General features: G+C 30.1%; 1 protein-coding gene across 1 annotated transcript in view; it reads left to right on the top strand.

Moving 5' to 3' along the window:
• The window catches only part of LOC143248200 (semaphorin-2A-like), a 127,511-nt gene that overhangs the window by 88,900 nt on the left and 14,607 nt on the right, over positions 1-24,004 (top strand). The window contains exons 6-9 of the mRNA XM_076496632.1: positions 14,282-14,387; positions 17,128-17,292; positions 17,936-18,057; positions 22,212-22,320. Of these exons, the coding sequence (XP_076352747.1) occupies positions 14,282-14,387; positions 17,128-17,292; positions 17,936-18,057; positions 22,212-22,320 (502 nt within the window). The remainder of the gene's footprint in view (positions 1-14,281; positions 14,388-17,127; positions 17,293-17,935; positions 18,058-22,211; positions 22,321-24,004) is intronic.

Genomic DNA, 24,004 nt, shown 5'->3' with positions numbered 1-24,004 from the left:
GCCTACTTTCCTTTACTTTACTGTGACATAATTTGTAATAGATTCTGCCTACTTTCCTTTACTACTTTACTGTGACATAATTTGTAATAGATTTTGCCTACTTTCCTTTACTTTACTGTGACATAATTTGTAATAGATTCTGCCTACTTTCCTTTACTTTACTGTGACATAATTTGTAATAGATTCTGCCTACTTTCCTTTACTTTACTGTGACATAATTTGTAATAGATTCTGCCCACTTTCCTTTACTTTACTGTGACATAATTTGTAATAGATTCTGCCTACTTTCCTTTACTTTACTGTGACATAATTTGTAATAGATTCTGCCTACTTTCCTTTACTTTACTGTGACATAATTTGTAATAGATTCTGCCTACTTTCCTTTACTTTACTGTGACATAATTTGTAATAGATTCTGCCTACTTTCCTTTACTTTACTGTGACATAATTTGTAATAGATTCTGCCTACTTTCCTTTACTTTACTGTGACATAATTTGTAATAGATTCTGCCTACTTTCCTTTACTTTACTGTGACATAATTTGTAATAGATTCTGCCTACTTTCCTTTACTTTACTGTGACATAATTTGTAATAGATTCTGCCTACTTTCCTTTACTTTACTGTGACATAATTTGTAATAGATTCTGCCCACTTTTCTTTACTTTACTGTGACATAATTTGTAATAGATTCTGCCCACTTTTCTTTACTTTACTGTGACATAATTTGTAATAGATTCTGCCCACTTTCCTTTACTTTACTGTGACATAATTTGTAATAGATTCTGCCTACTTTCCTTTACTTTACTGTGACATAATTTGTAATAGATTCTGCCTACTTTCCTTTACTTTACTGTGACATAATTTGTAATAGATTCTGCCTACTTTCCTTTACTTTACTGTGACATAATTTGTAATAGATTCTGCCTACTTTCTGTTACTTTACTGTGACATAATTTGTAATAGATTCTGCCTACTTTCCGTTACTTTACTGTGACATAATTTGTAATAGATTCTGCCTACTTTCCGTTACTTTACTGTGACATAATTTGTAATAGATTCTGCCTACTTTCCTTTACTTTACTGTGACATAATTTGTAATAGATTCTGCCTACTTTCCGTAACTTTACTGTGACATAATTTGTAATAGATTCTGCCCACTTTCCTTTACTTTACTGTGACATAATTTGTAATAGATTCTGCCCACTTTCCTTTACTTTACTGTGACATAATTTGTAATAGATTCTGCCCACTTTCCTTTACTTTACTGTGACATAATTTGTAATAGATTCTGCCTACTTTCCTTTACTTTACTGTGACATAATTTGTAATAGATTCTGCCCACTTTCCTTTACTTTACTGTGATATAATTTGTAATAGATTCTGCCCACTTTCCTTTACTTTACTGTGACATAATTTGTAATAGATTCTGCCCACTTTCCTTTACTTTACTGTGATATAATTTGTAATAGATTCTGCCCACTTTCCTTTACTTTACTGTGACATAATTTGTAATAGATTCTGCCTACTTTCCTTTACTTTACTGTGACATAATTTGTAATAGATTCTGCCCACTTTCCTTTACTTTACTGTGACATAATTTGTAATAGATTCTGCCTACTTTCCTTTACTTTACTGTGACATAATTTGTAATAGATTCTGCCCACTTTCCTTTACTTTACTGTGACATAATTTGTAATAGATTCTGCCTACTTTCCTTTACTTTACTGTGACATAATTTGTAATAGATTCTGCCTACTTTCCTTTACTTTACTGTGACATAATTTGTAATAGATTCTGCCTACTTTCCTTTACTTTACTGTGACATAATTTGTAATAGATTCTGCCTACTTTCCTTTACTTTACTGTGACATAATTTGTAATAGATTCTGCCTACTTTCCTTTACTTTACTGTGACATAATTTGTAATAGATTCTGCCTACTTTCCTTTACTTTACTGTGACATAATTTGTAATAGATTCTGCCTACTTTCCTTTACTTTACTGTGACATAATTTGTAATAGATTCTGCCTACTTTCCTTTTACTTTACTGTGACATAATTTGTAATAGATTCTGCCTACTTTCCTTTACTTTACTGTGACATAATTTGTAATAGATTCTGCCCACTTTCCTTTACTTTACTGTGACATAATTTGTAATAGATTCTGCCTACTTTCCTTTACTTTACTGTGACATAATTTGTAATAGATTCTGCCTACTTTCCTTTACTTTACTGTGACATAATTTGTAATAGATTCTGCCTACTTTCCTTTACTTTACTGTGACATAATTTGTAATAGATTCTGCCTACTTTCCTTTACTTTACTGTGACATAATTTGTAATAGATTCTGCCTACTTTCCTTTACTTTTACTGTGACATAATTTGTAATAGATTCTGCCTACTTTCCTTTACTTTACTGTGACATAATTTGTAATAGATTCTGCCCACTTTTCTTTACTTTACTGTGACATAATTTGTAATAGATTCTGCCCACTTTCCTTTACTTTACTGTGACATAATTTGTAATAGATTCTGCCTACTTTCCTTTACTTTACTGTGACATAATTTGTAATAGATTCTGCCTACTTTCCTTTACTTTACTGTGACATAATTTGTAATAGATTCTGCCTACTTTCCTTTACTTTACTGTGACATAATTTGTAATAGATTCTGCCTACTTTCCTTTACTTTACTGTGACATAATTTGTAATAGATTCTGCCTACTTTCCTTTACTTTACTGTGACATAATTTGTAATAGATTCTGCCTACTTTCCTTTACTTTACTGTGACATAATTTGTAATAGATTCTGCCTACTTTCCTTTACTTTACTGTGACATAATTTGTAATAGATTCTGCCTACTTTCCTTTACTTTACTGTGACATAATTTGTAATAGATTCTGCCTACTTTCCTTTACTTTACTGTGACATAATTTGTAATAGATTCTGCCTACTTTCCTTTACTTTACTGTGACATAATTTGTAATAGATTCTGCCTACTTTCCTTTACTTTACTGTGACATAATTTGTAATAGATTCTGCCTACTTTCCTTTACTTTACTGTGACATAATTTGTAATAGATTCTGCCTACTTTCCGTTACTTTACTGTGACATAATTTGTAATAGATTCTGCCTACTTTCCGTTACTTTACTGTGACATAATTTGTAATAGATTCTGCCTACTTTCCTTTACTTTACTGTGACATAATTTGTAATAGATTCTGCCTACTTTCCGTAACTTTACTGTGACATAATTTGTAATAGATTCTGCCCACTTTCCTTTACTTTACTGTGACATAATTTGTAATAGATTCTGCCCACTTTCCTTTACTTTACTGTGACATAATTTGTAATAGATTCTGCCTACTTTCCTTTACTTTACTGTGACATAATTTGTAATAGATTCTGCCCACTTTCCTTTACTTTACTGTGACATAATTTGTAATAGATTCTGCCCACTTTCCTTTACTTTACTGTGATATAATTTGTAATAGATTCTGCCCACTTTCCTTTACTTTACTGTGACATAATTTGTAATAGATTCTGCCCACTTTCCTTTACTTTACTGTGACATAATTTGTAATAGATTCTGCCCACTTTCCTTTACTTTACTGTGACATAATTTGTAATAGATTCTGCCTACTTTCCTTTACTTTACTGTGACATAATTTGTAATAGATTCTGCCCACTTTCCTTTACTTTACTGTGACATAATTTGTAATAGATTCTGCCTACTTTCCTTTACTTTACTGTGACATAATTTGTAATAGATTCTGCCTACTTTCCTTTACTTTACTGTGACATAATTTGTAATAGATTCTGCCTACTTTCCTTTACTGTGACTTTACTGTGACATAATTTGTAATAGATTCTGCCTACTTTCCTTTACTTTACTGTGACATAATTTGTAATAGATTCTGCCTACTTTCCTTTACTTTACTGTGACATAATTTGTAATAGATTCTGCCTACTTTCCTTTACTTTACTGTGACATAATTTGTAATAGATTCTGCCTACTTTCCTTTACTTTACTGTGACATAATTTGTAATAGATTCTGCCTACTTTCCTTTACTTTACTGTGACATAATTTGTAATAGATTCTGCCTACTTTCCTTTACTTTACTGTGACATAATTTGTAATAGATTCTGCCCACTTTTCTTTACTTTACTGTGACATAATTTGTAATAGATTCTGCCTACTTTCCTTTACTTTACTGTGACATAATTTGTAATAGATTCTGCCTACTTTCCTTTACTTTACTGTGACATAATTTGTAATAGATTCTGCCTACTTTCTTCTTTACTTTACTGTGACATAATTTGTAATAGATTCTGCCCACTTTCCTTTACTTTACTGTGACATAATTTGTAATAGATTCTGCCCACTTTCCTTTACTTTACTGTGACATAATTTGTAATAGATTCTGCCCACTTTCCTTTACTTTACTGTGACATAATTTGTAATAGATTCTGCCCACTTTCCTTTACTTTACTGTGACATAATTTGTAATAGATTCTGCCTACTTTCCTTTACTTTACTGTGACATAATTTGTAATAGATTCTGCCTACTTTCCTTTACTTTACTGTGACATAATTTGTAATAGATTCTGCCTACTTTCCTTTACTTTACTGTGACATAATTTGTAATAGATTCTGCCTACTTTCCTTTACTTTACTGTGACATAATTTGTAATAGATTCTGCCTACTTTCCTTTACTTTACTGTGACATAATTTGTAATAGATTCTGCCTACTTTCCTTTACTTTACTGTGACATAATTTGTAATAGATTCTGCCTACTTTCCTTTACTTTACTGTGACATAATTTGTAATAGATTCTGCCTACTTTCCTTTACTTTACTGTGACATAATTTGTAATAGATTCTGCCCACTTTCTTTACTTTACTGTGACATAATTTGTAATAGATTCTGCCTACTTTCCTTTACTTTACTGTGACATAATTTGTAATAGATTCTGCCCACTTTCCTTTACTTTACTGTGACATAATTTGTAATAGATTCTGCCTACTTTCCTTTACTTTACTGTGACATAATTTGTAATAGATTCTGCCTACTTTCCTTTACTTTACTGTGACATAATTTGTAATAGATTCTGCCTACTTTCCTTTACTTTACTGTGACATAATTTGTAATAGATTCTGCCTACTTTCCTTTACTTTACTGTGACATAATTTGTAATAGATTCTGCCTACTTTCCTTTACTTTACTGTGACATAATTTGTAATAGATTCTGCCTACTTTCCTTTACTTTACTGTGACATAATTTGTAATAGATTCTGCCTACTTTCCTTTACTTTACTGTGACATAATTTGTAATAGATTCTGCCTACTTTCCTTTACTTTACTGTGACATAATTTGTAATAGATTCTGCCTACTTTCCTTTACTTTACTGTGACATAATTTGTAATAGATTCTGCCTACTTTCCTTTACTTTACTGTGACATAATTTGTAATAGATTCTGCCTACTTTCCTTTACTTTACTGTGACATAATTTGTAATAGATTCTGCCTACTTTCCTTTACTTTACTGTGACATAATTTGTAATAGATTCTGCCTACTTTCCGTTACTTTACTGTGACATAATTTGTAATAGATTCTGCCTACTTTCCTTTACTTTACTGTGACATAATTTGTAATAGATTCTGCCTACTTTCCTTTACTTTACTGTGACATAATTTGTAATAGATTCTGCCTACTTTCCTTTACTTTACTGTGACATAATTTGTAATAGATTCTGCCCACTTTCCTTTACTTTACTGTGACATAATTTGTAATAGATTCTGCCCACTTTCCTTTACTTTACTGTGACATAATTTGTAATAGATTCTGCCTACTTTCCTTTACTTTACTGTGACATAATTTGTAATAGATTCTGCCCACTTTCCTTTACTTTACTGTGATATAATTTGTAATAGATTCTGCCCACTTTCCTTTACTTTACTGTTGCATAATTTGTAATAGATTCTGCCTACTTTCCTTTACTTTACTGTGATATAATTTGTAATAGATTCTGCCCACTTTCCTTTACTTTACTGTGACATAATTTGTAATAGATTCTGCCTACTTTCCTTTACTTTACTGTGACATAATTTGTAATAGATTCTGCCCACTTTCCTTTACTTTACTGTGACATAATTTGTAATAGATTCTGCCTACTTTCCTTTACTTTACTGTGACATAATTTGTAATAGATTCTGCCCACTTTCCTTTACTTTACTGTGACATAATTTGTAATAGATTCTGCCTACTTTCCTTTACTTTACTGTGACATAATTTGTAATAGATTCTGCCTACTTTCCTTTACTTTACTGTGACATAATTTGTAATAGATTCTGCCTACTTTCCTTTACTTTACTGTGACATAATTTGTAATAGATTCTGCCTACTTTCCTTTACTTTACTGTGACATAATTTGTAATAGATTCTGCCTACTTTCCTTTACTTTACTGTGACATAATTTGTAATAGATTCTGCCTACTTTCCTTTACTTTACTGTGACATAATTTGTAATAGATTCTGCCTACTTTCCTTTACTTTACTGTGACATAATTTGTAATAGATTCTGCCCACTTTTCTTTACTTTACTGTGACATAATTTGTAATAGATTCTGCCCACTTTTCTTTACTTTACTGTGACATAATTTGTAATAGATTCTGCCTACTTTCCTTTACTTTACTGTGACATAATTTGTAATAGATTCTGCCTACTTTCCTTTACTTTACTGTGACATAATTTGTAATAGATTCTGCCCACTTTCCTTTACTTTACTGTGACATAATTTGTAATAGATTCTGCCCACTTTCCTTTACTTTACTGTGATATAATTTGTAATAGATTCTGCCCACTTTCCTTTACTTTACTGTGACATAATTTGTAATAGATTCTGCCCACTTTCCTTTACTTTACTGTGACATAATTTGTAATAGATTCTGCCCACTTTCCTTTACTTTACTGTGACATAATTTGTAATAGATTCTGCCTACTTTCCTTTACTTTACTGTGACATAATTTGTAATAGATTCTGCCTACTTTCCTTTACTTTACTGTGACATAATTTGTAATAGATTCTGCCTACTTTCCTTTACTTTACTGTGACATAATTTGTAATAGATTCTGCCTACTTTCCTTTACTTTACTGTGACATAATTTGTAATAGATTCTGCCTACTTTCCTTTACTTTACTGTGACATAATTTGTAATAGATTCTGCCTACTTTCCTTTACTTTACTGTGACATAATTTGTAATAGATTCTGCCCACTTTCCTTTACTTTACTGTGACATAATTTGTAATAGATTCTGCCTACTTTCCTTTACTTTACTGTGACATAATTTGTAATAGATTCTGCCTACTTTCCTTTACTTTACTGTGACATAATTTGTAATAGATTCTGCCTACTTTCCTTTACTTTACTGTGACATAATTTGTAATAGATTCTGCCTACTTTCCTTTACTTTACTGTGACATAATTTGTAATAGATTCTGCCTACTTTCCTTTACTTTACTGTGACATAATTTGTAATAGATTCTGCCTACTTTCCTTTACTTTACTGTGACATAATTTGTAATAGATTCTGCCCACTTTTCTTTACTTTACTGTGACATAATTTGTAATAGATTCTGCCCACTTTCTTTTACTTTACTGTGACATAATTTGTAATAGATTCTGCCCACTTTCCTTTACTTTACTGTGACATAATTTGTAATAGATTCTGCCTACTTTCCTTTACTTTACTGTGACATAATTTGTAATAGATTCTGCCTACTTTCCTTTACTTTACTGTGACATAATTTGTAATAGATTCTGCCTACTTTCCTTTACTTTACTGTGACATAATTTGTAATAGATTCTGCCTACTTTCCTTTACTTTATTGTGACATAATTTGTAATAGATTCTGCCTACTTTCCTTTACTTTACTGTGACATAATTTGTAATAGATTCTGCCTACTTTCCGTTACTTTACTGTGACATAATTTGTAATAGATTCTGCCTACTTTCCGTTACTTTACTGTGACATAATTTGTAATAGATTCTGCCTACTTTCCGTTACTTTACTGTGACATAATTTGTAATAGATTCTGCCTACTTTCCGTTACTTTACTGTGACATAATTTGTAATAGATTCTGCCTCCTTTCCGTTACTTTACTGTGACATAATTTGTAATAGATTCTGCCTACTTTCCGTTACTTTACTGTGACATAATTTGTAATAGATTCTGCCTACTTTCCTTTACTTTACTGTGACATAATTTGTAATAGATTCTGCCTACTTTCCGTAACTTTACTGTGACATAATTTGTAATAGATTCTGCCCACATTCCTTTACTTTACTGTGACATAATTTGTAATAGATTCTGCCTACTTTCCTTTACTTTACTGTGACATAATTTGTAATAGATTCTGCCCACTTTCCTTTACTTTACTGTGATATAATTTGTAATAGATTCTGCCCACTTTCCTTTACTTTACTGTGACATAATTTGTAATAGATTCTGCCCACTTTCCTTTACTTTACTGTGATATAATTTGTAATAGATTCTGCCCACTTTCCTTTACTTTTACTGTGATATAATTTGTAATAGATTCTGCCCACTTTCCTTTACTCTTTACTGTGATATAATTTGTAATAGATTCTGCCCACTTTCCTTTACTTTACTGTGATATAATTTGTAATAGATTCTGCCCACTTTCCTTTACTTTACTGTGATATAATTTGTAATAGATTCTGCCCACTTTCCTTTACTTTACTGTGACATAATTTGTAATAGATTCTGCCTACTTTCCTTTACTTTACTGTGACATAATTTGTAATAGATTCTGCCCACTTTCCTTTACTTTACTGTGACATAATTTGTAATAGATTCTGCCTACTTTCCTTTACTTTACTGTGACATAATTTGTAATAGATTCTGCCTACTTTCCTTTACTTTACTGTGACATAATTTGTAATAGATTCTGCCTACTTTCCTTTACTTTACTGTGACATAATTTGTAATAGATTCTGCCTACTTTCCTTTACTTTACTGTGACATAATTTGTAATAGATTCTGCCCACTTTTCTTTACTTTTACTGTGACATAATTTGTAATAGATTCTGCCCACTTTTCTTTACTTTACTGTGACATAATTTGTAATAGATTCTGCCCACTTTCCTTTACTTTACTGTGACATAATTTGTAATAGATTCTGCCTACTTTCCTTTACTTTACTGTGACATAATTTGTAATAGATTCTGCCTACTTTCCTTTACTTTACTGTGACATAATTTGTAATAGATTCTGCCCACTTTTCTTTACTTTACTGTGACATAATTTGTAATAGATTCTGCCCACTTTTCTTTTACTTTACTGTGACATAATTTGTAATAGATTCTGCCCACTTTCCTTTACTTTACTGTGACATAATTTGTAATAGATTCTGCCTAATTTCCTTTACTTTACTGTGACATAATTTGTAATAGATTCTGCCTACTTTCCTTTACTTTACTGTGACATAATTTGTAATAGATTCTGCCTACTTTCCTTTACTTTACTGTGACATAATTTGTAATAGATTCTGCCTACTTTCCTTTTACTTTACTGTGACATAATTTGTAATAGATTGTGCCTACTTTCCTTTACTTTACTGTGACATAATTTGTAATAGATTCTGCCTACTTTCCTTTACTTTACTGTGACATAATTTGTAATAGATTCTGCCTACTTTCCGTTACTTTACTGTGACATAATTTGTAATAGATTCTGCCTACTTTCCGTTACTTTACTGTGACATAATTTGTAATAGATTCTGCCTACTTTCCGTTACTTTACTGTGACATAATTTGTAATAGATTCTGCCTACTTTCCGTAACTTTACTGTGACATAATTTGTAATAGATTCTGCCCACTTTCCTTTACTTTACTGTGACATAATTTGTAATAGATTCTGCCCACTTTCCTTTACTTTACTGTGACATAATTTGTAATAGATTCTGCCCACTTTCCTTTACTTTACTGTGACATAATTTGTAATAGATTCTGCCCACTTTCCTTTACTTTACTGTGATATAATTTGTAATAGATTCTGCCCACTTTCCTTTACTTTACTGTGATATAATTTGTAATAGATTCTGCCCACTTTCCTTTACTTTACTGTGATATAATTTGTAATAGATTCTGCCCACTTTCCTTTACTTTACTGTGATATAATTTGTAATAGATTCTGCCCACTTTCCTTTACTTTACTGTGATATAATTTGTAATAGATTCTGCCCACTTTCCTTTACTTTACTGTGACATAATTTGTAATAGATTCTGCCTACTTTCCTTTACTTTACTGTGACATAATTTGTAATAGATTCTGCCTACTTTCCTTTACTTTACTGTGACCTTATTTGTAATAGATTCTGCCCACTTTCCTTTACTTTACTGTGACATAATTTGTAATAGATTCTGCCCACTTTCCTTTACTTTACTGTGACATAATTTGTAATAGATTCTGCCTACCTTCCTTTACTTTACTGTGACATAATTTGTAATAGATTCTGCCTACTTTCCTTTACTTTACTGTGACATAATTTGTAATAGATTCTGCCCACTTTCCTTTACTTTACTGTGACATAATTTGTAATAGATTCTGCCCACTTTCCTTTACTTTACTGTGACATAATTTGTAATAGATTCTGCCTACTTTCCTTTACTTTACTGTGACATAATTTGTAATAGATTCTGCCTACTTTCCTTTACTTTACTGTGACATAATTTGTAATAGATTCTGCCCACTTTCTTTACTTTACTGTGACATAATTTGTAATAGATTCTGCCCACTTTTCTTTACTTTACTGTGACATAATTTGTAATAGATTCTGCCCACTTTCCTTTACTTTACTGTGACATAATTTGTAATAGATTCTGCCTACTTTCCTTTACTTTACTGTGACATAATTTGTAATAGATTCTGCCTACTTTCCTTTACTTTACTGTGACATAATTTGTAATAGATTCTGCCTACTTTCCTTTACTTTACTGTGACATAATTTGTAATAGATTCTGCCTACTTTCCTTTACTTTACTGTGACATAATTTGTAATAGATTCTGCCTACTTTCCTTTACTTTACTGTGACATAATTTGTAATAGATTCTGCCTACTTTCCGTTACTTTACTGTGACATAATTTGTAATAGATTCTGCCTACTTTCCGTTACTTTACTGTGACATAATTTGTAATAGATTCTGCCTACTTTCCGTTACTTTACTGTGACATAATTTGTAATAGATTCTGCCTACTTTCCGTTACTTTACTGTGACATAATTTGTAATAGATTCTGCCCACTTTCCTTTACTTTACTGTGACATAATTTGTAATAGATTCTGCCTACTTTCCTTTACTTTACTGTGACATAATTTGTAATAGATTCTGCCTACTTTCCTTTACTTTACTGTGACATAATTTGTAATAGATTCTGCCTACTTTCCTTTACTTTACTGTGACATAATTTGTAATAGATTCTGCCTACTTTCCTTTACTTTACTGTGACATAATTTGTAATAGATTCTGCCTACTTTCCGTTACTTTACTGTGACATAATTTGTAATAGATTCTGCCTACTTTCCGCTACTTTACTGTGACATAATTTGTAATAGATTCTGCCTACTTTCCGTTACTTTACTGTGACATAATTTGTAATAGATTCTGCCTACTTTCCGTTACTTTACTGTGACATAATTTGTAATAGATTCTGCCTACTTTCCGTTACTTTACTGTGACATAATTTGTAATAGATTCTGCCTACTTTCCGTTACTTTACTGTGACATAATTTGTAATAGATTCTGCCTACTTTCCGTAACTTTACTGTGACATAATTTGTAATAGATTCTGCCCACTTTCCTTTACTTTACTGTGACATAATTTGTAATAGATTCTGCCTACTTTCCTTTACTTTACTGTGACATAATTTGTAATAGATTCTGCCCACTTTCCTTTACTTTACTGTGACATAATTTGTAATAGATTCTGCCCACTTTCCTTTACTTTACTGTGACATAATTTGTAATAGATTCTGCCCACTTTCCTTTACTTTACTGTGACATAATTTGTAATAGATTCTGCCCACTTTCCTTTACTTTACTGTGATATAATTTGTAATAGATTCTGCCCACTTACCTTTACTTTACTGTGATATAATTTGTAATAGATTCTGCCCACTTTCCTTTTCTTTACTGTGATATAATTTGTAATAGATTCTGCTCACTTTCCTTTACTTTACTGTGACATAATTTGTAATAGATTCTGCCTACTTTCCTTTACTTTACTGTGACATAATTTGTAATAGATTCTGCCCACTTTCCTTTACTTTACTGTGACATAATTTGTAATAGATTCTGCCTACTTTCCTTTACTTTACTGTGACATAATTTGTAATAGATTCTGCCTACTTTCCTTTACTTTACTGTGACATAATTTGTAATAGATTCTGCCCACTTTCCTTTACTTTACTGTGACATAATTTGAGTTCCTTCTTCAAACTAATATTCTTTCATTACAAATTCCAATTTACTTTCCATTCCAATGGCAAATTCTTCCAAAAACACTAGACAGTACTACTGTTGCAATTATTTAATGTATGCACACTGTTAATTAGATCACCAATTTATCATTTACCTAGGTTTTCAGCTTTGGAATTAAATTTCTCAAGTTCTTCATCATTGTTATTGTCTTTAAGAATATTAGAATATGAGAGCTATCGTTACATCTAGATCGTATATATTGTTTTTAAATTGATGCATAACATTAAAATCCTCATACTTTATATTTATACATTTGATGTGAAGCTTGAATTGACATGTAAAACAATAAATAACAATACTTTCACTATTGTAAGGGTTGCTCACTGCAACTTTAAAAAGAGCAGACTTTACACTCGTTGTAACAAGATGCCATCTCACCTTAACACATACTCTCTTGATACGTAACAAGGTTATATTTATAACCAAGTTTTAAATACAGTGAGGTTCCAACAATAATATGTATTGTTTATTATTAGCTGACAATTTCTGTTTCTTACAAACATTAAGAGTGTTTGTAAGAAACACCAAACATCTTTGAGAACACTAACCTCAGTGGATAGTGATAAAACATCATTTATGTTTGTAAGAAACACCAAACATCTTTGAGAACACTAACCTCAGTGGATAGTGATAAAACATCATTTATGCTAGAATTATGTATTTTTAGATTACTAATAGTTAATCATATTTAAGAAAAAACTGATACTTCACTTGAAACACACACCACCTCATGGAGATTGATTGACATTATAGTTTTGATGTTTGAATTATCAGGTAATAAAAACAAGCACTAAAAAGCTGAACAATAAATTTAGACATTTTGCTACAATATTTACCGATATTCCTAGAACTTATGACTCGGTCATTACACAGATATTGCTCTGAAAAGAAATGCTGTGGAGTATTGTGAGATTCTGATGGCCTTTGAAGAAATATTTTAAATACCATTTCAATGAACAGTTTGAGCCATCCTAGAGAACATTTCTGTATTAAGAAATGTTTTCTGTCAAGCAGGAAGAAAGGCTCAATTTTTGAATACTAGGACAATGAAAGGCACCTGGTGTTGACTCTTAATGTTGTTATTTATTAGCAAATTAGAACATTTAGATATAGGATGTAAAAAGTTCTGTTATTGGGAATTTGGTAATTCTGTATGTGATTGTTTGAAGCTATAAATTAGTTTCTCCTTAAACTGTTTTATGTGTTTCGTATAGAAAGGTCATATGTTCAAATACTGCAAATCTAGTTTTCAAAAAAAATATTTTTTTATTGTAAACTTACTACATGTGCTGGTTTCCTGTAAGAATGCTCATTGGTTGAGAGTAGTTGGAATATATAAAAAAAGAGGCAAATGCACTTTTTAAAACTCAATAACGTTAATACATGTATAACTGTTACAGAAGCTGTAGGTTATGATTGATTTTTATTTCATTTTTGTTTTGCTCTAATACACATTCATTGTTGACACAACTGTAATTTGTAGTTTTTGACACTTTTAAATTTTGTTTGAATGAATTAATGTTTGAGAAAAGTTATAAATACTGTAGTTTATTTCTCTTAAGACAAAATTTCCAGTTTACAAAACAAAGTGTATTTTATACTAGTTAACACTAATCTCTTTTGCATATTCTGTTTTGTTACTAATGTTCTTTCTCAGAATTGGTTGCATCCTGTCAGTACTTGCTATCTACTTGTTTATTTCTTAGGCTAATCTATCACATATAGGACAACATGAAAAGTATCCTGGTATTGGAAGTGGAATTGCCAAATGTCCATTTGATCCAGAGGACAATTCAACTGCTGTATGGGTTGGTAAGTTTCTTTCTTTAAATGTTAAAGCTTTTATCTGATATATTTTATTCACATTAGATATTATATTATCTGCCTTAGAAAACAGTATTTTTGAGGCATCAATTCTGTTTTTCTATCACTCACAGTTTCTTGTTTTTCTATCTTAATCATATGAACTATTAACTAGTAAAATGTATTAATTTGGGAAATTGTCTGGTTTATAGTAAAATATATTGTTCCATTCTGGTTTTTTTTTTTTCTTTTGCAAATATCTTTCTACCTAGTTATGAATATTTCAAATTTGTAACAAAAAATTAAGTAAGAACTTATTTCTATGTTTGTTAACTTTATCCAATGTGTCTTTTATAATCCCTTCCCTAAAAGTCTATGAAGAACACTTTTTATTTCAAGTGTGACATGAACTATGGAGAAAAAGTATTGTTTCATGTTTCCAGAACTGTGATGTCTAACTGTAATTTATTGGTTGTAACCTTGGTTGTAATTTTAGATACACTAAGGGATCGTTTAGGAAGCTATTGTTTTGGGTAAAACTTCCATTTTGATTACCAGGAAATCGTATTTTAATTTTGGCATGAAAGCTGACTAGTTTTGTTTCAGCCCTGATACACTAGGGATGTATAAAGAAGCAAATTGTGTTTGGCAAACATACAAAGCACTGTTGAAACCTTTTGTCTTTTATCTCTGACAAAAATTCAACTGTGTATGTTTTTAAACCAAACATGAAATTCTTGACCTATTTTTGTCGCTGTTTTCCCTTGCTATTATGAAAGAGTATTCAACAGTGCAAGCTTGTTTTTTTGAAAATATTTTGTTTTGCAATTAATGTAAATCTTATTTTAACTTAAACATTATGACTATTTTTCTTATTTTTTCATTTCCTTTTATATATGTTAAGTTTGTAATACATGTATTTTATTACATAAAAAAAGATCATAATATGTTAAGAATTAGCATGATACTATTATTATAATTCTCATTTTTACTCATCTTTTTAATTCACTGAAAATCTGAGAAGTATTACTACCTTCTACTTAACAAACTTATTTCCAAAGATTACTAATTTTAACATCTATAAATATTGTACTCAAATCTTGAGATTGAAATTCAGAAAATGGTAAAACAAACATTGTATTTCATAAAAAAATTTAAAATTCAACTTTAAAAAAATAACTAACCACACATATATCAAGTCAGCATTATGGGTCTTTTCTAAATATATTTTCTTGTTCATGTTTTAAATATTTAAAGATGTAGAGCTGAAAATTTGAAAACAATTTTTAATCATATGTTCAAATCTTAACATGTTAACTACAGCATTTTAATCAATATTGATCATCATTGAATTAATTTTGAAATTTAACTTCTTTAGAATAGTGTTTGAAAGTTCCATGAAAATGCTGTATTTTTGTTTTCTTCCAAAGATGTTAAAATTAATTCAATGCAAAAGAAAATAAAAAAAATTATATAATACTTTATTACTGAGAAACAAGCAAACATGCATAACATGTTACCAGTAAACAACTATAAATCAGTTTGGTTATTTGATGAGATCCTTATGAGTTACTGGGTCAGTATTTTCAACTTGAAAGAAATGATTACTTGCCTTTTTTTACTATATGCTGCCAAGTGTAAACTATTAATTTACTGCAATGTAGCATATTATAAATAAGTAAAAACTAGCTTGTGTTTCACTTTTACATAATTGGGTTTGATTCCCCTTGGTGGACTTAGCAGATAGCCCGGTGTGGCTTTGCTATAAAAAACACGCACACATATACACTTTTACATACTATTGTATTTGCATAATAGTAAAGATAAATTAGTTAAAATCGTATTTTGTTGTAGCTGTGACAAAAGTGTAACTTAATTTTCACAGGTAAACTCATTTTTTCACTTGTTTAGGTTTTTTTAAATAAAGTATGAAGAACTTTATCAACATTTTAAATGTGATCCTGCCTGTCGTAGGCCATATATTACATTATGGTGGCACAGCCAAGAGGTTATTCCATGTAGAGTAAACAGTGCAGTTTTACAGATAGAAAAATGCAGATGTTGATCACAACACATTCTTTGCAGCTGATGTTGGTCTAGCAGAGACATTGTTCTTAAATGTGTTTGTTCTCAAGTTCTATTTTGTTTTAGAATACAATTTTGAGATGCTTTTTCCAAACCTGTATTCTCATAGTAAGACACCACTTAAACGTAACGTATAACAGTAATTTCAGTTCTGTATTCTAATACAGGTGTCACATCATGCAGCATTAGTTTTGTGTCAGATAGAACATAGCTGTAACTTCACACAATATTTCAGAAAAGTCATATTAAGTTTGTTTCCATGTGATTTTCTATACAACTAAAAGAGATGCATATATTGCTGAACTAACATATTATAAAGTAACATGCATTGTTTTGATTAAAATTACCACTGTTGTGAATTTTTTTATATTCCCCTGTATATGTGGGAAGTAACTCAAGTGTTTTATGATATGTTATGTATCTTAATTTATCTCTCACAGTAAAGTTTTGTCTATTAAAAATTTAAAATATTGAAAGTGAACTGTCAAGAATAATATATATTATAAAGTAAAGAAGCATTTTTTGTGTGTGTAGCAAATAGATTACATTAAACAGGGTGCAGTGCTTTTAGTCACCATGTCACTGAAGGAACAAAAATGGTCATTAACTGGAATAGCTTGACATTTTTATATATTTCTTGTTCTTCTGTTACACCTTACTTTAGAGCTTGGGAATCCAGGAGATCTCCCTGGGTTGTATAGTGGCACTGTAGCAGAGTTCACCAAGGCTGACACTGTAATATTTCGTACAGATCTGTATGATCCTTCGACAGGAAGAAGAGTTTATCCATTCAGCCGAACTATCAAATATGATTCAAAGTGGCTGGACAGTAAGCTCAATTTTTAATGTAGATTAAACATTAAACTGCTTATGTACAAGTGTTAGCACAATTGGTTAAAATAACAAAGGTATATGTTTTAACTTTTGATAAAATATAGCAATTATGGTCATTTTTGTTTCTGAATTTTGAACAGATTTTGTTTATTATAGTATAAAAGAGTAATAATTATTTTAGTAGTTATTAAAATATGGTTCAGTTGTTTGAATTATGATTAACTTCTTTTCTTAACCCTATTTCAAATAGGTGGGGTTTTTGTTCTTTAAAGCCATTGTTGCATATAGGTAATTTTCAATAAAACCCCAAATTTTAAAAGTATTTTTTTAAGAATGTAATGGCCCTCAGTTGTTGATAAACTTTTGAAAGATTGCAAGTTAAATTAAAATTACTTTACATGGTGAAAGAAGCTGTTAAATTTGTAGATCTTTCTGTTGTAGATTAAAGTTTTTACTGTGTTTTAGTGTTCCATGCAGAAGTTCATTTAACCAGTACGTTTCTAATGTATACTATAATTTATAACTGATATCTAAGAGTACATGAAATTTGTAGTTGCTTACTTTAAAGTAGAGTTTTTGCTACTTAATATAACTGTAATATTTTCATTTAGTATTAAAATGTCGGTGTTTCTCTCCAGAGCCTCAGTTTGTTGGCTCTTACGACATTGGAAACTACGTCTTTTTCTTCTTTCGAGAAAGTGCTGTGGAATACATTAACTGTGGGAAGAATATTTACACCCGTGTTGCTAGAGTCTGTAAGGTGAGGGAAGTGAATTATTTGTCATGATTATCTCATGACATTTTCAAATCTTCATTTTGTGATTACTTTAAGTGGAAATTGGTGAACTGTTGAAAAGAAAAGAACATCAACCATATAAACATTTGTTTCATAGAAAGCTAAGAGTGTTATTGTAACAGCGTAACACCAGTAACTTTAGTAACAATTTGAAGCATGAATTTCAGTAATATTTAGCATTAATGTTTTTTGTAGAAAGAATACTTGATTTATAGCCATAATAATATTTGGTAGGTCCATAATTGAGATGTTAAACTAGAGTTAGATGTGATTTGGGTTTTTGTATAAATTGTAAAGACAAATAATTGAGTAAATTATTGAAATAATATTTTGACACTCAAATAATTACTAAAATTATCTAAACTTGTCTGGTCTGATGAACAAATACATTTGTAGTTATCAGCTGTAGGGAGGGTCTGTTCCAAATTTTGAAATTTGTGAGGAAATTATTGTTTTGGTAAGCCTCTCTTCTACACAAATAATGCTTGATTTTTAGCACAAAGATTTATTTGGTACAGAAAGAGTTTTGATTCAGTTCTTTAATTAGGCATAAGAATAAATAATCTGTAATTTTTTTCAATCAAAAATTATTAATAAAATTATTTTAGAATTTATTACTATGGAAAAAAATGCATAACTACATTTTTCTCTTTTCTCAAGTTAAAAACTTGATTGAATGTGGTTCTCTCACTCAAATCCATGCCTTTATGTTGTAAAATGTGGCTATTGTTTAAAGATATTTTATGAGCAAATTAACCACAAATATATTCTAATATGAATTTCTGTGATGTTGGACAAGAAAACCATCAAAAACACTTCTGAGTGGTCATCTGAAGATTATTAGTGGACTATATGTTTTTTACAACTGCATTCATATGAATATGAAAAAACAGTTTCTATCTTGACTATTGAGAGAATTATTTTGTAGCTTTGAAGAAAAAACAGCATCTTGAAACAACATTTATTACATTTACTAAGTGTTTCAGAATCTTATAGAAACTGACAATAATATTTTTGTATTATATATCTTTCATTAAGACCAAAAATCTGTTGAATGTAGTTCTTTAGCTGAAGGAGATTTAGTGTAACATGATGAAACTTAATAGCTGGAACTTTCTCAAAAGCTTTGGAGCAAATGTGTGTGTGTGTTTGTGTTGTGTATATATATATAATTTTAGCAAAAATAAATAATTACATCCAAATGAAGCCAAATAAGTAAACAAAATCATGAGTTCGGACTGAACAGCAAATCCCAACCTCTGACTAATTACATTATAACCATAAGTTTTAAGCCATAAACAAAACACATTAAGATTAAACAACATATGCTGCATATTTTTAAAAGAACCTAAGGGACAAGTTACAATGTGGGATTATAAAATGTATCCTTGGTTTTGGAGGTGACTATAAAACTAGGACCCACATTGCAGTGGGGGTACACCATCTGTTAGTCTTAACCTCCAATTTGCTAGTCTCACATAAAAAGATTGGAAATTAGGAGAGTGAAATATGGGTACTCAAGCCCACAATGTTCCACATTTATTTTTCATCTTGCATGTTCATCTTATTCTTATTTTAACTTGGGAGAGCAGTCACCTTCCCACAACAGTCTGCAGGCAATGAAGGGTGATATAGATGTTGGGCATTGAGGGCTTAAGCAGCTACATATCACTCTCTTAATTCCTAATTTTCCAATGTGAGACTAGTGAATTGGGGGTTAAGACTGATAGACGGTGTATCCTCACTGCAATGTGGGTCCTACTTCTCCAGTCATCTCCAAAATATAGGATACATTTTGTAATCCCATGTTGTAGCTTGTACCTTGGAGTCTTTTTTAAAATATGCAGCTTATTTTGTTTAGTTTTAATGTATTTTGTTTATGGCTTGAACATTTATGGTTATAATATATCATATATATATTGATAATATAAAGAGATAAAGTTACTCAGATATTTGGTGAAATAATGAATCATTTTGGGGAGAGGTGTAAGTTTGTTAGTTAATTAACCCTTTCATAAGAGGTAAGGGTTCAAAGGTTATATCATTGTGTTTGTCTACTTGTATTCAAAATTTTATTTAATTAGTATATTATATACTTGTGTCAGTAAGTTTGGAATCAAATTGTAGATTATAATTCAAACTTTAATATTATGTATATGCTAACTTCTTAATTTAAAAGTAAATATTAAAATAACACATTTAATTATAGATTTTATTGAGTCACATGGTACATTGAATACAGCACTGTTTAAAATTATATGTTTATGATGTTAAAATACTAGGTTTATAGTTTTGTACAAATTATGAACTCAAATTACCAATATTAACAAGCTACAATATAAAATAAGAACCCCATATCTTTCTCTCTTGTATTATGAGATATGGCTTGTGTGCTGAATCATATATAATGGCACTGTTCAACTCTTCTCTTTGAAACAGTCTCTTATTTACACTTACTTCAATATATAACATGTGAATAACCATTGAACAGCTTAGAATGTCCCCAGAGTAGAATCTCCCTACCATTTTAATATTTGAAAATGCTAAAATGTTCTTTTGATCCAAGATTTCAATGAGGTAAGTATTGTTTCAGTGTGCTCAGAGTTTCATATTTTTTTATAATCTAAATGAATCATAGTATCCAAGCTTAACAAATCAGTGTGGAATTCTGTGATATAAATGTAGTTATTTATGTTATTTTGGTTATTCAACTGTGTTTGTAAGCCTAAAAAAAAATGTTCTTATCTTCCATGTGCAAAATTTTAAAAGGCTTAGCAGCATATTTTCAGCAGCAACCAAATACATAGTTCATAGTGAGAAGAAATAACTGTTTGCTTTACTTCTTAATTTATTATTTTATATTTTAAGAAAAATAAGTTTAATAATTTATATCTAAATGGTATTAATCTATGTACACATATATAATGTATAATAATTGAAATGTGACTATATATTACAAAATACTAGTCCATTAAAACACAGCCAAGATAGGGAAGACTAAATGTTAGTTTTATATTACTGGAACGTGACCTTAATGCACTCGAACCATGTCAGTGCTAGTTATGTAATGTTAGGTAGGCAAGACTGGAATATCAGTATAATAAAAAAAACCCCAATAAATATAACATTTGTAGCATTGTGAGACTTAAAGTACTTAGACTAAACATTTGTATTTTCGTGTTATAATATGTAGTCTTTCTAGCATAAAAAAGCATAATTTATATTTATTTGATAATTCTTGTCTGATGGATTCGAGGTTCATTACATGACAGACCACACATAGTTAGAGTACAGAAAAATAACATACAGTATAAAGTTTTCCTGAAAACAAATGTTTGAAATGTATTTAGGAGGTTTCAGAGTTTATGCAAATATTATTTGAAATTTTTGGGACGAAAAATAGTTTTTAATGATATCATGAAATCACACAGACTATAAACAAAACAGATTCTAGTTTTACAAACAAGTCTTTAGTAAAAATATTTCATTAAAAGATCTGAGTTTTTGTATACAAAATACTTGTAATCTTTACTAAATGTCTACAAAATTCTCTGACGATAAACATGGTGTCCCAAAAGTTATAGTGCAAATACTTAACGTGTGTAAATGTGCAGATGAACATGTGTATGTTATACTGATCCTGTTGCGAAAGGGTTAGTTATCAATCTTTTCATGATTTAGTTATTTTGTCTTAATTTCAGCCAGTTACCCACTTAGTCACTTCAATGATATGAGTGTCTAGTTTGTATTTCAACAAATAACAGATACAAAATTAGGAAGAAAGTTAATTTCTATTATAAATAGTTTATTTGTGAAACTGCTCCTATTAGGGAATGTTAGTTATGATAAACTTGAAATTATTTTTAAAAATGACTTTGGTTAACATTAAGCCAATGAAATTGGTTATTTGATTATAAAATGTAATCACTATTAAGTGAAAATTTATTTCTTTATTTTGAACAATAGTCAGTTGGTACTTGGGTCACAATAGAATTTTAATTAACTTATAGTCACTTCTCATAATTCTCCGTAATATCTTGAAGTGTGTAAAACTGTTAATCTTGTGTACATTGTGAAGATTATTTCAATACGTTTTTATTCTTATTGTTTTATTGTAGAGAGATACAGGGGGAAAGAATATCCTAAACAAGAACTGGGCATCTTTTGTGAAAGCTCGCTTGAACTGTTCAATTCTTGGGGAGTTTCCATTCTATTTCAATGAAATTCGTAAGTTTTTTTATGTTTTTTCATATTTAATTTTCTTTGAGTTTTAACTCAAGGTACTTTGTATCTACACTGAAGCATATATCATTGTAGAAGTTGTACCTATATATGGTACTTTGTATCTATACTGAAGCATATATCATTGTAGAAGTTGTACCTATATATGGTACTTTGTATCTAGACTGAAGCATATATCATTGTAGAAGTTGTACCTATATATGGTACTTTGTATCTAGACTGAAGCATATATCATTGTAGAAGTTGTACCTATATATGGTACTTTGTATCTATACTGAAGCATATATCATTGTAGAAGTTGTACCTATATATGGTACTTTGTATCTATACTGAAGCATATATCATTGTAGAAGTTGTACCTATATATGGTACTTTGTATCTAAACTGAAGGATACATCATTGTAGAAGTTGTACCTATATATGGTACTTTGTATCTAGACTGAAGGATACATCATTGTAGAAGTTGTACCTATATATGGTACTTTTTATCTAGACTGAAGGATACATCATTGTAGAAGTTGTACCTATATATGGTACTTTGTATCTAGACTGAAGCATATATCATTGTAGAAGTTGTACCTATATATGGTACTTTGTATCTATACTGAAGCATATATCATTGTAGAAGTTGTACCTATATATGGTACTTTGTATCTAGACTGAAGGATACATCATTGTAGAAGTTGTACCTATATATGGTACTTTGTATCTAGACTGAAGGATACATCATTGTAGAAGTTGTACCTATATATGGTACTTTGTATCTAGACTGAAGGATACATCATTGTAGAAGTTGTACCTATATATGGTACTTTGTATCTAGACTGAAGGATACATCATTGTAGAAGTTGTACCTATATATGGTACTTTGTATCTAGACTGAAGGATACATCATTGTAGAAGTTGTACCTATATATGGTACTTTGTATCTAGACTGAAGGATACATCATTGTAGAAGTTGTACCTATATATGGTACATTGTATCTAGACTGAAGCATACATCATTGTAGAAGTTGTACCTATATATGGTACTTTGTATCTAGACTGAAGCATACATCGTTGTAGAAGTTGTACCTATATATGAAAAGTTCTTTAATTCACTTCCTTAAATAATGATAATATATTTTAACCTCTGACCTCTAAATGCACTATTTTTCTCTTAGTATATTTGTTAGACCAAACATGGAGACTTCACCAGTGTTATCATACGATAATTATGTACATAAATTTGACAAATAATACTGGATCAGTGTTTATTTCTAATGTATTTATGCTGCTGACTTCATGATAAATGTGAGAAATGAAATGTAATTATATATTTGGTTAATTTCTTCAAATCAGGGACATTTTTTCTCTTAGGGATAACATGCTACATCTAGTAACTGTTCCTAGAAATTGGCCCCTAGTGGCACAGTGGTATATCTGCAGACTTTTACTGTTAGAAAACAGGTTTTGATACCTGTGGTGGGTAAAGCATAGACAGCCTTTTGTATAGTTTTGTGCTTTCTAACAAAGAACAACTCTAGAAACCAAATATTTTTGTCTCACTATCTTACTACAAAAATCTTAAATGTTTGTTTCAAATCTGTTTCAGTTTTTGTAAAGCTATATTTTTTATAATGTCAGCTTATAAATTTTCTAATTCTATAAATTTAATTCTGGTAGAGGG

This window comes from Tachypleus tridentatus, chromosome 4 (genome assembly GCF_004210375.1).
Source record: "Tachypleus tridentatus isolate NWPU-2018 chromosome 4, ASM421037v1, whole genome shotgun sequence".
Lineage (NCBI taxonomy): Eukaryota > Metazoa > Arthropoda > Merostomata > Xiphosura > Limulidae > Tachypleus > Tachypleus tridentatus.
The sequence above is the reverse complement of the archived record's forward strand: the minus strand, read 5'-3'. Positions and strand labels throughout refer to the sequence as shown.